Source organism: Hyaloscypha bicolor (genome assembly GCF_002865645.1).
Source record: "Hyaloscypha bicolor E unplaced genomic scaffold K444scaffold_16, whole genome shotgun sequence".
Lineage (NCBI taxonomy): Eukaryota > Fungi > Ascomycota > Leotiomycetes > Helotiales > Hyaloscyphaceae > Hyaloscypha > Hyaloscypha bicolor.
The window spans coordinates 2,007,230-2,022,946 of record NW_020194518.1 but is presented as its reverse complement, the minus strand read 5'-3'; the positions used below and the strand labels follow the sequence as shown (position 1 = coordinate 2,022,946).

The following is a 15,717-nucleotide window of genomic DNA, read 5'->3' as shown; positions in this document are numbered from 1 at the left end:
CTTTTCTTTTTTCTTTAAGTATTATTTAAGCCTTTCTTTCTATTATAAGATAAATATAATTCTTTATTATATTACTAAAGAAGTTCTTAAAAAGAAAAAAGAAATATAATATATATAATATTAATAAAAATAAGTAATATAATATAGCTCGAATATAAAGGCTTTAAGCCTCAAGAGATTATAGAAAAGTAATAAGTTATGCTTTCTTTATATAAAAGGCTAGAATATAGTATTAATTAAATATTAGAATAATAATTTATTAAATCTATTAAATTCTTTCTCTTTCTTAAATATCTTATAATCTTCTTCTATTATTACTAATAAATAATTCTATCTCGAGCTTTTTAATATCTCTAATAAGATAATATAAATTATAAAAAATATCTATAAAATACTAGAGATTTGAGATATAAAGTTTTATTCTAGAAAAAAGCTAGCTAACTTAGATAATCTAAAGATTATAGTAAATCTAGAAGTAATATATAATTAAACTCGAGGCTATTTAGTATTTATATCTTATATTAATTATATAAAAGAGAACCCTAAGAGCTCGTAATAAGAATATATACAAGTTTAGGGCAAATTTAATTAAGCCTATTATAATTATAAATATAATAATAATAATAGAATATATATCTTATACTATTTTAATATAGTACTAAAAGATCTAGCTTCTTTTAAATTAGTTTCTATAAAACCTTAATTTTTAAAACCACAAATACTCTCGAAATAAAGTAATAAAATAAAGAGACTAATAAAGAAAAAGAGAAAGAGAAAGAAAGAAAGTAAGAATAAAGATAAAGAGAATAATAGAGATAGAGATATTTCGAGTATTATAGAAAATAATAGCAAGAATAATAATAATAAGGAAAATATGCCTTATAATTTATGAAATCTATTATATGAACTATATAAGTTAAAGGGAGATTAATAGTAGTTAAGAAGGGAAAGCAGAGGCAGGGGCAGGGGCAGAGGAAATATTAGAGATATTATAGCAAAGATAAATATAAATATTAGTATATTTAGTAACTGCGAATAGCTTTATTTTGGCTATCTTTATATAAGTTATATATACGAGTATAATAGTAGTTATACCCGTAGAATATGGTATTTTGGTTACGGGCGATTTTTGGTAAGGTGCGCACGTGCCACAAATCAGATATTGAAAACCAGATTCGAAAATCGCTTGATCACTTGATCCTTACGGCTTTCCGTAACCGAGGGCTAAATCTGCCTTGCAGTCCCCGACGGAGCAGGCAGCATCAAACTCCGAGCATCCTCGAAACTGAACTTGAAGACAGCTTCAGCTACCTTTACACCATGGGTGATCCCTTCTCAGTTGCTGCATCAGTCGCCGGCGTCATATCACTTGGCGCAGCTACAACAAAACTCTTCTATCAATTCATCGCATCGATCATAGACGCACCCCGAGAGGTTCAGGCTATCACCAGCTCCCTGTACAGCGTCAACATAGCCTTATGCCAAATCCAAACCTTGTTGCTAGATCTTACCTATGCCTCCGAAACAGCTACTGAGGATCTTGAAGACCTTGATAAATCGGTCTGATGCTGCGTGTCATGCTTCAATCTCATCGAGAATTGGCTGCGTAGCGTTTGTCCCGAAACATGAGTACAAGAATTCTAAATGTGTCCTAAGCAAATTCACCACCCAGGCCCTGAAAGTGGTCAAGAACGCAGAACGAGCAGTGCGGCGTAACACACAAATTATCAAACGGCTCGAGCTTCGAATTACGAGGGTACTCCAGGATGCCATAGGGCGCTCCCTCGAGACGACGTCTTCAGTTTCGTTGGATTCTATCTGCACCCAAGCAGAAATTGAGCGACTGCTTACCGACTCCGGTTCAGCATTAAGTTTGACGCTTACCGATGTTTGTGATGACTCGGCTTCCGTCATTATCATCCCAGACTCATTAAGTGGAGTGGACAGTACGTCTGCTAGAATCGAATTCTCTTCAACAAATATGGAATCCATATATGATTCTCAGTTTGAGGACAATATTGCTCCAGGAGAAAGGGGTTCAAATGAAGCTGTCACTAAGGTTGCTGAGGACATTAACCGACCAGTTAAAGTGAAAACGAGTAATCAACTCAGGATTGGTTCATATTTCAGTCTGGCAAACACGATCGGAACATCTGGGGCCCCTCATTCAGCCATAGTGACGGAAGAACAAGGGGAAGAACAGGATTTAAGGGAACATGAAGGAGATGATCGCCCCGTAGGTAACATCGAAAAGAAAGGGGCTCTCTTGGTGGCCCATCAGATCATGCATGATTTAGGATCAAACCGGCTGACGAAACCTACAACTAACAAAATAAAACGGTCAACAGTAAGGGATTTATTTCGACGCGTAATGGCTGCACCACCAAACGCAATTCTGGTGAATAAATTCTTCGTCCCATTTACTGGTCTTTTGCTTAACATTATTATAGGATGGAGGGCTTAAAGTAGCTGTTGAAATGTACCGTGAACTTAAGCTAAGTTCCGAATTACTAATGTCGAACCTTGAAAATTCTGGAAGATGTATTGAGAGGTTTGCCTTTTATGAGGAGTCGTTTCGAGGAGTGGTAATAGGGTCGATCAATGCAGACCGATACTTGAAAAGCTGTTTCAAAAATGCGGAGGAGGCCATTCGCAATTATACTGACTATGCTCGGATAACATACCCAGGTTCGGCACTGCGGCACTTACATTCCGCCTCAAACTAAATACTGATTAAAGAAACAGAATCGTGGAAGAAGTCTTCGCTTGTACAGACGCTCCGAGGATCATTGACCTCCCCTCATTTTCAAGAGCTTTGGGAAAAGGTCGATGCTTCAATGAACGAGCTAGATCGAACCATTAGCCTACAGCTTATGCTTGAACAGCGGGAGAGAACCGAAACATCGATCACTGCGCATAGACGCTTAGAAGAAACTGCGATCAATACCTACCTCTCACAGCAAGAAGTTCTTCAGGTGCATGGGAATCTTGAGTTGAAAGTTGAAGCGACTCACCTGCTAGTGGTGATGGCTATGAGCAAGATGGAAGGTAAACGACGAGGGACCCACCGGAAACGTCAAAAGAGTAGGAGGAACGGGGCAGAGGGCGATACAAGCAAGGTTGCAAAGCCTGGAAAGGATGGGACTGAGAATATCAAGGCTGAGAGCGGGAGGGAGCTAGGTTATGAAGCACCTCTAGGGAATTCTGAGAAGAGCTTTCACCCCAGTGTGGAAGATTGGGAGACGTCGAACGAGGAAGAGAGTTGAGAAAAAGTATAGTAATGATCTATATAGCACTATATACCTGCTCAGTAGTCAGTCACTCGGTGGTTATGGTGGGAGGTATGTTTGAGCTTGAACGCGCTTAGGATTCTTGACAGATCAAAATTATTAAATGCCCATGCGTTCAGAACAGCGCTAATGCAGAGACTTCTACCGGAACCTCAACGCAAATCCAAGTTCAAACACGGAATTCCTCCCCCTGCTGGCTCCGGAGACTTGCATATAAGCAGTCCCCGTCTATTTATTAACTGGCACCGTCCTAGGCTTGCTCAAAATCACCTCAATGACACTATTAGTCACAGTCGTATTCCCATTTAACGACACGTCTCCATCAACCGGCGCAGTCGTTGGTTCGTAAAAACATCATATATGCTCTCTGATCACCGTAAGACTTCCAGGTAGAATAGGTACCGTTGTTGCAGACGGCACAATCATGTTCGGTTTTCCAGAAATCGTGATAATCAGACCTTCCAGTGGTAGATTGGGGTTAAGGAGGATAGTTTCAAGACCGGTGAAGGCTCGAATGCGGAGCCTGAGATTACTGTTATGCTGCCTGGGAGTGTGGGAATGGTTGTTTGGCTTGGCGTGACTAAGAGTGAAGTTCTAGAGAGGATGCTCGTGCTTCCTGTGAGTCCTGGCGGTGCGTTTCTTACTGGTATTGATGCCGTTGAGATCACCCAAGAGGAGCCCCGCTCACTGCCGTTGTGCTACCGATAGATGCAGATGGTGCGGGACCACCGCCAATCACAGAGTTGGTTGTATAGCTGATCGAAGTGGGAGGTGAATTTTCATGTGGAATAGGGATTGGTGTTCAATGCGAGAGACTAACTCGTAAGGGCCGATTTGGCGGTAAAATGTAAAACGACACCCCTTCCCCCCCGGGGGTCGATTGAGGTGTCGATTAGGGGAGCAGTAGCCTAATATAGAGGCGCTCGACAGGAATATCACAAATCTAGCTTTCCCTTTAAATTTAATTTAATTTATAACGAATTAATAGTATTTAAGACTTTCATTATTTTATTATACTACTAATTAATAACTATTCAAATGTAAATTAGTAATAGTTCTTTAAATTAAAGAAATTAAAAAGTATATATTTTATAACTTAAAAATAAGCTTAAGAAAATATAGAGATTTAGTAAATAAGTTCCTAAAGCTAGATATGAGAGCCTTATAGACCCCTAAATTATAGGATCTTATAAAGGCCTATAATTTAATACTTAATTAATTAATATATAAATTCTTTTAAATTAAAATTCTATTTTAAGAAGTTTTCTTATTATAAGTTAATATAAGGCACGTAATAGCAGGGTAATATATAAGTAGTTAAGGTAAGTAAGCTATAGAATAATGCTTATAAGTATAACTAATTCCAAGAATTAATTCTAATAAAAGACTAATTAATGCCCCTTTTTAAAGCTAGAAGCGTTTCTCTATATATTCCCTAGTATTTAGCCAAGCCTATAAAATACTTTACTTAACTAGGAAATACAATTTCATATAATTTATATAATTCTAATTATAAGCTTTACCCAAAATAGGAAATTAGATCTATAATATCTAATATCTATCTATATACTATTATATATACTTATTATATTAATTCCCTTTCTGGGCTCTTATTTTCAAGAGGCCTGAGAAAACTATAAATAGCTTTATAAATAATTCCCTGAAACTTTCCTGGCTACTAGTTTCCCCTAAAGACTTCCTATAATTGCTCTATTATTATATTAGGTAATGGAATTAGAGATATAGTTTACTAACCCTATCTAATTAACTTATAAATTGCCTCTAGTAATTTCCCCTTATAAAGATAGTATAAATATAATATATATTATTAGATATAAAACTTTTCTAGTCTTCTAATTAGTTTATAAATTCTAACTTAGCCTCTATTTATAAATAACTTATTACTTTATAGGCCTAAGAGTTTAGAAAAGTTAATCCGATTTTCTGGTTTATTTATAAATTTCTTTTTTAGAATTTTCTAGATATTTCTAGTATAAAGCTAGTTCCGAATTTGTAATTACTATTCGAGAAAAAAGTATTATAAAAAGGCCTCTCTTTTCTTACTAACTAATCTTTTCTTTCCTTAACTATAATATTATATCTAGCTTTTTCTTATTTCTTGCCTTTTTTTTAAGCCTTTTTAAGCCTTTTTAAGCTCTTTTAAGCTTTATTTAAATTCTTTTCTAATTTCCTCTTTTACTTCTTTATCTATTAAAATAAATACTTCTTTTAGTATTTATTAATCTATTATTATTTATTTGACTAATACTTCTATATCCTTAATTTACTCTTATTATTAAGTTTCCTAATCTTACTTATATTAAGAGTAATAATTATTTAATATATAATTATTACTATTCTAAAAATAAGAAATATAATTCTATAAGTTATAAATTTCTTTCTTTTATTTCTTATTCTAATATTATTTAAGGTTTTTTAAATATATATAATATAATTAAACTGCCTTTTTTAAGCTATTAATATATATAAGTATTTTTTCTAACTTTTACTTAAAAGAAAAAAGACTATTATTATTTTTCTTTTATACTAAACTATATATACTTCTTATATTAAAGCTATTATTCGAGGCTAATAAATTCTTCTAATAATCTAAGAAATAAGTCAAGTAATTCTTACTAGCTTAATATAAGTATAAAGTACTTTTAATAGTATAATTAATATTCTTTAGTATTAAGTAAGCTTATTTCTTTTTTATTTCTTACTAATAACTAATAGCTTTATAAATTAATTTACTATCTATTTCTCGAGAAGATTCTAATAAGAATAATAATAAGAATAATAAAGAATAGTTATAAGAATAGAATATTTATAAAATATAGAAATTAGAGTTTTTAAAGTTCTTAATAATTTTCGTATAGCTTTTCTAAAAATAAATATATGGTTTTTAATAGTTTTCTAATAAAAGTATTTATTTTTTATATTTCTATTTAGCTAATAATATTATAATATTACTTTTTTCCTAGTATTTTTATAATTCTTGAACTATATTTTTTAGATTACTTAGTAATTTCTATATATTATTTACTAGTAAATAATCTTTTTAATAAATAAGACATTTTTTACATTTTTTATTTTTTTTATAAACTATAATAAATTCTATTTCGAATTTTCTTTTGTCCTTAATCTCAACTAGTTCTGGTTCTATTATAGTACTAGCTTATAAGTACTATGATTTTAAGAAAGAAATATAAAAAATATTATAGATTTAATATAATAATAGTAATTCTAAGTAATATATTTATTTATATATTTTTATAATTTCTAGAATTTTAAAAGAGCCGAGATATCTATTTACTAGCTTTATACTAGGTTATAGCTATTAAATATTCTTTATATAAAGTATAACTTTATTATATATATTAAACTTCTTATTAATATATTTCTTATTATAGTACTTTTTCTATATATTTACTATTTCTTACTATTACTTCTCTAGTATTTCCCGTTTTATTTGAATTCTCTATATTTTTTCCTATATTATTAGTATTTTCTTTTCTGAAATATTATTTTTAATATATAGTTTAATACTAGAATAAAATTCATATAATATATAAAATAGAGAAATTCCTATTATTAAATATATAAAGTTATTATATATGAATTTTATAAAAGCAAGCTTTATTATCTAGTTATTTTACTAATAGCTAGTATAATACCTTAAGTACTATTTTAGAGTTTAGTTTAGATTCTTTATTTATTTATTAGTTTATAAATAAAATATTATATTTAGTTATTATTAAACCTTTAAGTAAAAGTATAAACTTAACTAGAACTTACTTATAAAAACAAATTCTTTATTAGAGGTTATATTTATAAGTATATTAAAGTCTTTAATAATATAATATATAAATAGCTCTACTAACTCAAGAGCCGAGATTTCCTTAATAATTAGAATGTATTATATTATTTTCATATATTTATTAATAATAATAAATATAGAATTATATATTTTATTATAAAACTTAAAAGAAAATAGCTCTATAATAAAGTCTATAGTAATTTCTTACTATAGCTTAAAAGAAAAAGAAAATAAACTAAGTATATTATATAATAAATATCTTTTTACCTTAGTTTATTAATATATAAGACAAGTTCTAATATTTTACTAGTATTAAAATACTTATTTATAGGATTATTATAATTAGCTTATAGTAATTTTTCTTTAAAAGCCGGCTTATTTAGTATATAAATAGTATTCTAATATCTTAATAATCTAGATATATTAAATTCCTAAGTCTTAATAGCTCTAGTAAAGATTTCTTTTAAGAACTATTTATATTACTAGTATTATATTAATAAATTAAGCCTTTAGTATTATAATAGTAATTTAAATAGTATTTCTCTATTTTTCTTATATACTATTTCGGACCTAGCTATTTATATAACTAGAATCCGTAATATATATTATTTATAACTAGCTATACTAGTAATAGGTTTAAGTAATAGTTTTTCTAGTATTACTTTATTATTAAAATAGATTTCCTTTTCGGAATTCTTTAGTATTTTACTAATTAAAAAGTATCTATTTTTTCTTTTCTAGGCCTTAAATTATAGTATTATAGGAATAGTATAGTATCTTATTACTATTACTTATAGGACTCTCTATTTTATATTTTATAGCTTATTATAAAATATAAGTAATAAAATGTTTTTATTTATATTTATTATAAAGTCTAGTTTTCTTAATAACCTATTAGTAGAATTACTATATTCTAGCTAGTATTCTAAGACAAAATTAAAGATAACTAGCTTTTTTACTTATTTTATTTATTAACTATTTAGTTTTCTCTTAGTATACTAGATATATATTAAATAATACTACTAAATATAAAATATTAGAATAATAACTAAAAGTTTAGAATTATATATCTTATATCTATTCTTAATTATAATTATCTTTTTTAAATAAAAAGTAATAGAATATTATCTGATTTCTGTTCTTTTACTAAAGAACTAGGAAATTATATTTATAATTATAAATCCGAAAGTATCTATTTTTATATAAATTTTTAAAACTAGATTAAAATAATAAAGAATTAATACTATTATAAATATAATTTATAGCTTTTTAAAAGCTTTATTTACTTTATTTATCTAGCTAAAATAATATTATGAGTTTTTACTAGTTTTTAATAAATTAGTTAATTTTTTTATTATCCTAAAGTATCTATAAATAAACTTTTAATAAAAGTTAGTAAAATTCAGGAATATTTAGATTTCTCGAATATTATTTTTTAGGGCCGACTATTTCCTAATAGCTATAATCCGGCTAGCTTCTATTTTTATATTATCTGAGCTAATTATAAATTCTAGGAACTTTATTTTTTTTATATTAAAGTCGTATTTTATTAAGTTTATAAAGAGCTAGTACTATTATATATTATTCTAGATTCTTTAAATAAATCAAAATATTATCTAGATAAACTATATAAATAATATTTATAAAGCCTACTAATATATAGTTAATATATACCTTAAATATTACTGGAATATTAGATAATTCAAAAAATATAATATAATATTTAAAATACTATTTTTTACTTATTATTCTTTTATATTTATAACTAATAATAAGTATTTTTTAAGTCTAGCTTTATATATATCTTTATTCTATAAAGCCTATTTATTATCTTATTAATAAATAATAATAGTATTTAGTTTTTAATAGTAATTCTATTTAGATTCCGGTAATTAATATATAAATATAGGCCGCTTTCTTTCTTTAAAATAAATATAATTAGAGTATTAGCTAGACTAGTAAAATAATAGATTTTTTTTTTTCTAGACTAGTATTAAGATATTTCCAAAGAACTTTAAACTCTTTTTCTAATAAAGTATATATAAGACTATATAGTAGTTAGAATCCTAATTTCAGATTTATATAATACTTTATTATATAATAGTCGAATAGTATATTTATAGCCTTTATAGAAAATACTCGAAAAAAGTTCTAATATTTCTTGGGAAATATAATTATTCTATTAGTAATAATAGTAATAATTCTTTAGTTATCTATTATTAGATAAGTAATTAATAGAAAAATATATATCTTATACTTTATTATTTTAGTAAACTTTCTAGTATTTAGAATTTTAATTTTCTATAATTAAATCTAGTATCTTTATATTACTTTTCTAAAAGAAATTAGGGAATTAATCTAGTAAAGCTATAGGAATTCAAGTATTATATTAATATAATTTAGATTAAAATTATATAATATAAAGTATATATTAGCCTTTTTTTAGTTTCCTAGTATATTCTCGGTAATAATCTTAAGAATATAATCTTTATATAAATAGATTCTTTTTTCCTCTAATAAGAATAAGAAAGTTATTTTTAATATTAATAAAATACCTATATCTAAAATTAACTTTCTTTTTATATAATTAGCTTCTATATCTGAATTAACTAATACTTTAACTTTTTATTTACCTTTTTTTATTTTAATAATAACCTTAATTATTATTCTTATTTTAGGGGCTTTGCTTTCTATAATATAAACGAGTATAATTACTATAAAATATATCCGTTTCTTGGTTTCTTTAGTTCTAGGTACTTATATAACTTATAGCTAGATTTATTATAATTATAATAAGTCGGTTTTCTTTAATTAGAATAAATAATAATATAGTAATTCTTTTTCTAGTAAATAAAGTAAATTATATCTAGTTTTATAAATCCTAATATAAATACTATATTAGATCCTATTATTATATTTTTATTATTCTGGTTTTATAAATCTTATAATAGAAATATATTTCTTTTTTATTTTCTTTTATTATTTCTCTTTTCTTTTTTCTATTTTTTTTCTTTTATTATTTCATTAGCTTTTTATTATATTTCTATTAAATAAATAGATTTAAATTATTCTTAATTCTTATAATAATAAAAATAAGCTTCTTTTTTTCTTATAAAATATTTACTTAATAATTAATCTTATTTCGGATCTCTTATCTTAAGCTACTAAATAAGTTATTCTATTCTTATAGTAAACTTATATATTCTAAGTTATCTAATAAACTATCTAAATAAGGTATAAAGCTTTAAATATTCTAGCCTAGTTATTATTTAGTATTCTTAAATTTAGTAAGGGTATTATTATTATAATTTTCTGGATCTAAGATAAAATCCTTTATAAACTTAATAAAAGTCTCCTAATCCGTAATATTAATATTTACTAATTATTTCCTATATTTCCAGATATTTCTGGTTATATTCTTAAAATAAGAAATATAATATATAACCTTTATTATATTAGTAGCCCAGGTAATTCTGCTATCTTTATACTATTTTAACTTTATCTAATAAAAGAAGTCCTAGGCTTCTTTAATATTCTTTCTCTAGTAAGTAAGTAGTTCTCGGGTTTTTGAAGTCTTCTGAACTAAGGGTACTATTAGGGATATAACGGATTCTATACCAGATATCCGAATATCTTTAAGATGATAGATCTGAGTTTCTAGCTTCTCTAGATCTTCTTTCTATTATATTTCTGCTTCTAACTTAGTAATACAATAGCGAGCCGCTACTAATTTCTCTATTATTATTATCCTACTAGCTAGTTCTAGAGATATCTGAGTTCTACTTCCTTCTCCTAATTAGGTAGTATAAAGAGTACTTGACTAGATGCTCCTCTGGGTATCCGGTTAGGTTGCCCTAGTAGTAGTAGAGGCGCTTCTTCTGGTTAATACTCTAGCTATTAATATTTTTACCTATTAATAGCTTAACTACCTTATAACAAACTACTCCCCGAAGATTGGATTAATTAGAATATAAGGTACGTAATAGCAGGGTAATATACAAGTAGTCAAGGTAAGTAAGCTATAGAGTAACGCTTGCAAGTATAACTGATTCTAAGAATTAATTCCAATAAAAGACTAATTGATGCCCCTTTCCAAAGCTAGGAGCGTCTCCCTATATATTCCCTAGTGCTTAGCCAAGCCTGCGAAGCACTTTACTTAACTAGGAAACACGATCCCATGCGATCCGTATGATTCCGATCGCAAGCTTTACCCAAAATAGGAAACTAGATCTACGATATCTGACACCTGTCCATGCGCCATCACATGTGCCCATTACAGTTAAGAAGCACGTAATTATATTATAAGCCTTATAAGGTAGTAGGTTATACTTATATTAAAAAATTAACTAAAAGTCTCTAAATACCCTGGCCCCTAATTGATACCCCAATCGACACCCTGGGGGTGTCGTTTTACATTTTCCCAGCAGTACAGACGCGAAAAAGAACCCCGAGCCTAATTTTCGCTTAAAAATGTCCGCACATAAGTTAGTAATATCGCTGTAAGCTGCACGTGTGTTCCGTAAATGGCGTCGAACAGGTGTGGCTTCGTGGCTGTATGCACGGTGATTACTAATGGACGAATCAATGTGAGTCAGAGAGGCCTTCACGAGCTTCATTAAAAATACGATAATAACAGCCAGATGGGTCTTCCATAAGTAAGCACACAAATTATCGATATCGGTATTGCACCCTGATTCGTCCTGTCCTAGCCTCTGTCAGAGATTTGCCGTTACAATCTTTTGGAAATCAATTATTTATGTCCGCAGCGCGGGTAATGATATAAATATGAAGCCGGGGCGGAGTGAAAAGTGGTGTATTAGTTACAACAACAAGAAATCGGAGTGATGGAAGATTCAAAATCGAACTCGGTTCGCAGCGAGCAGGTCGGATCCGAGAGTGCGCAACATCAAAGACCACTGGCATTCCAAGTAGGTAGAGAATCAAAAAATGATTCCCCGTTATGTTACAATTCGTTTCCTGGAGAAGAATGGCTCTGTATTGTTGCTTACTCAACAAGTTCATCCAAGAGCATGGTTCACGTGCTCGATCAAGGTCTACGGTGCGTTCTCAGGCAAGGAAGTATGCGGCTATTGAACGTAGACGTCGAGAAAATCCATCCCCGGGACCTGGCAAAGATCGCCAGCGAAGGATTCAAATGGCACCCGACCCAGCCTTCAAACTCCTGGTAACTAGAGTAGATCCGGAATCTAATTCACTCGACGCTGCAGATTCGCCAAGTCACTTTGCTGACACACAACACCTGCACCAAAATACCACTCTAAATTTGAGTAAATGCCAGATAGATGTCCAATACGAGCAAGCCGATAACACATTTTCAGTGTGTTTGCCTCTAACGCGGGTCGATAAATACTATGAACCTCTATATCAGCTACAAATTTCATCACAGACAATAATTGGAGCTGGAAGAGTTGACCCATTTCAACGATATCCTGTCGAAGCACAACCTTACATGGAACGCCTTATATACTACTGTAAGAACTCGGTATCATTTTGCCTGTAGCTAGAGATCATTTCCCTCTTTTTCATTGTCTTTTTTCTTAAAGAAAAAAAGAAAGGAGGGGGGGGGCTTCGTTAATGTTGCTAATATTTTATAGATTGCACAGTTTGCAAAAAAAGCTCGGAAGCCTGGCAGATTGAGAACGGATCATCGGTCACGGGGTTTAATCGCATTGCCACGGAATTTATGCCTTTTTGCCTCACAGATGTAATGGCTTTCCAAAGTATCCTCTTTACTGCGGAGACTGGCCTCAGAAATGAATTGGGAGAAAATCCATGGTAAGATAGACTATCTTAAAAGCCCCTCGTGACTCAACATGTTCTAAGACAATTAGGTCTTTACGTGCCCACAAACTGTCGTTGGAATGCCTGGAGTTACTGAGAGCAAAAATGGCGGGACCTAACCTGGTGGTTAGTGATGCAATGATAGCAACGGTAGTTAACCTGGCGGTCTCAGAGGTAAGCGCTCTAGATTTCTCATTTTTTGGCGTACTATTTCCTTCCTCACATGACCGGATCTGACCTGAGCAGTTATTGTATATCAGAAATCCAATGAACTTTGAAAATCATATGACAGGCCTTAGGCAAATGGTCAAATTACGTGGCGGGTTAAATAAGTTCGATGGCATTTTGAAAGAAGTACTTAATTGGTAAACATATACCTAATTATCCCATCATTCTATACCTTCCTTCTAACATTGTAGTTTTAGGCTCGTTAAGTTATACAGCGAATTATCGCAAAGAGCACGACATACCCACGAGGAAGACGAATCGTTCACTATTCAGAAGCAACGCAGATTTCCTACCTCAACCTCGCTCGATGACTGGTCCTCGCTGTCCTATGAGACAATAACTGGCTTAAGCGTCAAGCGACCTAGATCATTTTTTGTTTAATATGCTCAATTAGCGGCAAGAGTGCTATTAAATTGACGCTGGCGGCAATGAAAGTAATCGGAAGGGTTTGTAGTCAGAGACAGGCCATTCAGACCCCATTTTCGGTCACAAAAGCTCAGGTTCACGGCGTAGGTCGATGGGATTGCGTTACTGCAGATTCTGGCAGCATTCGTTTGGAGGAAGTGTTTGAAGGAGGTTGAGGTATGGACCAAGTCGAGGAAGTATCGCATGGGAAGGTAAGCAGCTTTGTGGGAAGTAGAATAGGTAGTCCTTACCCACCGGAGCCGCAGAAGCGTTGAGCGCTGAATTTGTGGTGTTGTTCAAAGAATTTGTCTTTCCGATGGATCCTTTCGATGGGGAAGGAGTCGCCATGTTGCTCTTGAGCCCGAAGAGCACGGCCTTATTGGTGGATGATGACTCTCTTCCTGAAAACATATTTGCTTCTGCTCGTTTGTTTGGCTTGGGACTCGTCCTTGACGTGTTCCTTACCGACAAAGTTGCTTGGAGATTTACTCAAGTGGTGTCAGTCGTTTTTCATTGTCGAGATGGAAGATGGTTGATGAGGGATCTGGGAAGGATGGGACAAGGTTTATTTTTTATGGACTGCAATCCCAGTCTCTCGCTAAGACATTTAGAGACGCGAAATGATTACATGTAGGCAGCTTAAGATTCACAGTTTTAGTTTGTTCTAGAAGATGAAACGGGTTACGATGTGGCACCTATTGCCCTACAAGCTCTTATCATAAGTTCTCGAGGAATAATTGCTTCTAATACTTAGTAATGCAGTAAAGTGTTCCAACTAACTTCTAATAGTCGGTTATACAGTATGGCTTCAAGGTTCCCCTTCTTGCCCTAATCCATAGTACCAAATCAATTCCTTGGGAAAACCCAGCCTTGCAGTCGCCAGCTTCCCATCTTTGACACAAGGGCCACACGTCACCCTGCGATTGAACTCCCTCATAAAGTCGTTGAATTCCTTCCTGAAAATGAACACCGGTTCTTCATGATACCAATACAACACACCAGTTTGCAGAAACCCTTTCTGCAAAAAGAATAGGTACTGCGGCCCAGGATCGCTAAGCTTGATTTGGAAGTCGCGGAAATCCGTAAGGCTTTCAAACGGCGCGCAGCGAACCTTCTTGATAGGGTTGTGTTCACAGAGTCGGAGGTCTCGCAGATCAGTCCCCAAACAATCTGAGAAGAAATCTTCTCTTCGTCGAAGTTCCTCGTGGGTTGGTACAAGCCAGCCCAATGTCTTCTCGGTTTCCAAGATCTTAGCCTGCTTCGGGAAATAGGAGTTGATAGCATCATTACAGATTGTTGAAGCGTGAGTCGTTAGAAAGTATCGTAAGAAACTTGAAGTGTGGGATAAGTAAAAGAAAGACTGCAGAGGCAGATGAGGGATGATCTTGAGGAGGAGCTCGGCAGGAAGGGCGGTGAGATAGTCCTTTCCTCTCAAATGGCTCGAAGAGGCATCAGCTGCGGGGTTCGTGTTCGATTTTGAGGTGGAGGCGTTGCTGGAGCGGAGCTGGTGAGAGGGCAGCCTTGCCTTGACTGAGACTTTCGCCTTGAAACACTGGCAAATGCCGCAACCCATTTGTCAGGAACGCCTTGGGTTTTGGGCGCAGTAGACTTGGCTGTTGCTTCGCAGAAGGATCGGCCGATTTCCAAAATTTGCCTTCTCCATGTTGGTGAGGAGGTTGGGAAATGAGCTGCGGGGAACGGTCCGCTCGGCGCGTATCTGCAGGTGGCTTGCATGCATACACGTGATAGAGTTAACTTTATCCTTTTCCCGTGTTCGAAGGAAGGCTGTTTGCAGGCTGGATCAGGATAAAAAAAAGGTGTGACCATCACATACCAGAGCAGTTGAGCACCCGTTTTGTCTCTAGTGCTCATGAGTCTGACGATTTCACGAAGTTAGCTCGAGCCAAAGACCAAAGAATATTCTCCCAAAATACAAAGCCCCCTCCCAAACAATCTTCTTTGTTTCTTCTGCACTGTAAGAAGAACAAGAAATAACCTTCTTTCGTTATCCCATAGTCCCAGTACAAGTTCCCTTTGCCACGTCAATGTTTCCGGCGACCTGGCGGCTGGACAAAGAACCGCGGCTGCAATCCATATTAATTCTCCTGCACGCCATAGTACCAGATCAAGTCTCTTTGACTTAAACCCCACGGTACCGCTCCTTGATCCTGC

At 32.3% G+C, this 15,717-nt stretch overlaps 3 protein-coding genes across 3 annotated transcripts; 2 read left to right on the top strand and 1 right to left on the bottom strand.

Moving 5' to 3' along the window:
• The first annotated feature begins 1,939 nt into the window (after nt 1–1,939).
• Nucleotides 1,940–3,530, top strand: K444DRAFT_608298 (uncharacterized protein). Its single transcript, XM_024879352.1, has 3 exons — nt 1,940–2,398; nt 2,451–2,688; nt 2,746–3,530. The coding sequence occupies exons 1-3, from the start codon at nt 1,982–1,984 to the stop codon at nt 3,264–3,266; spliced, it is 1,176 nt and encodes a 391-aa protein (XP_024742627.1). The 5' UTR covers nt 1,940–1,981; the 3' UTR covers nt 3,267–3,530.
• An 8,215-nt stretch (nt 3,531–11,745) lies between these two features.
• Nucleotides 11,746–13,691, top strand: K444DRAFT_185696 (uncharacterized protein). The gene is made up of 6 exons (XM_024870878.1): nt 11,746–12,038; nt 12,128–12,602; nt 12,726–12,906; nt 12,963–13,086; nt 13,159–13,277; nt 13,338–13,691. Exons 1-6 carry the CDS (start codon nt 11,955–11,957, stop codon nt 13,519–13,521), a joined length of 1,167 nt encoding a protein of 388 aa, XP_024742626.1. The 5' UTR covers nt 11,746–11,954; the 3' UTR covers nt 13,522–13,691.
• Nucleotides 13,692–14,143: 452 nt separating this feature from the next.
• K444DRAFT_608296 (uncharacterized protein) lies at nt 14,144–15,213 on the bottom strand. The gene has a single exon (XM_024879351.1). The coding sequence runs from the start codon at nt 15,116–15,118 to the stop codon at nt 14,354–14,356; it is 765 nt and encodes a 254-aa protein (XP_024742625.1). The 5' UTR covers nt 15,119–15,213; the 3' UTR covers nt 14,144–14,353.
• Nucleotides 15,214–15,717: the final 504 nt, after the last annotated feature.

Bases quoted from the DNA above. Each gene is read 5' to 3' on its own strand.
- K444DRAFT_185696 (XM_024870878.1), top strand. From the start codon at position 11,955: ATGGAAGATTCAAAATCGAACTCGGTTCGCAGCGAGCAGGTCGGATCC. The intron at 12,603-12,725 runs GTAAGAACTCGG...AATATTTTATAG, and splicing joins GGAACGCCTTATATACTACT to ATTGCACAGTTTGCAAAAAA. The intron at 13,087-13,158 runs GTAAGCGCTCTA...TGACCTGAGCAG, and splicing joins TTAACCTGGCGGTCTCAGAG to TTATTGTATATCAGAAATCC.
- K444DRAFT_608296 (XM_024879351.1), bottom strand. From the start codon at position 15,118: ATGGGTTGCGGCATTTGCCAGTGTTTCAAGGCGAAAGTCTCAGTCAAG.
- K444DRAFT_608298 (XM_024879352.1), top strand. From the start codon at position 1,982: ATGGAATCCATATATGATTCTCAGTTTGAGGACAATATTGCTCCAGGA. The intron at 2,399-2,450 runs GTGAATAAATTC...ACATTATTATAG, and splicing joins CACCACCAAACGCAATTCTG to GATGGAGGGCTTAAAGTAGC. The intron at 2,689-2,745 runs GTTCGGCACTGC...TTAAAGAAACAG, and splicing joins TGCTCGGATAACATACCCAG to AATCGTGGAAGAAGTCTTCG.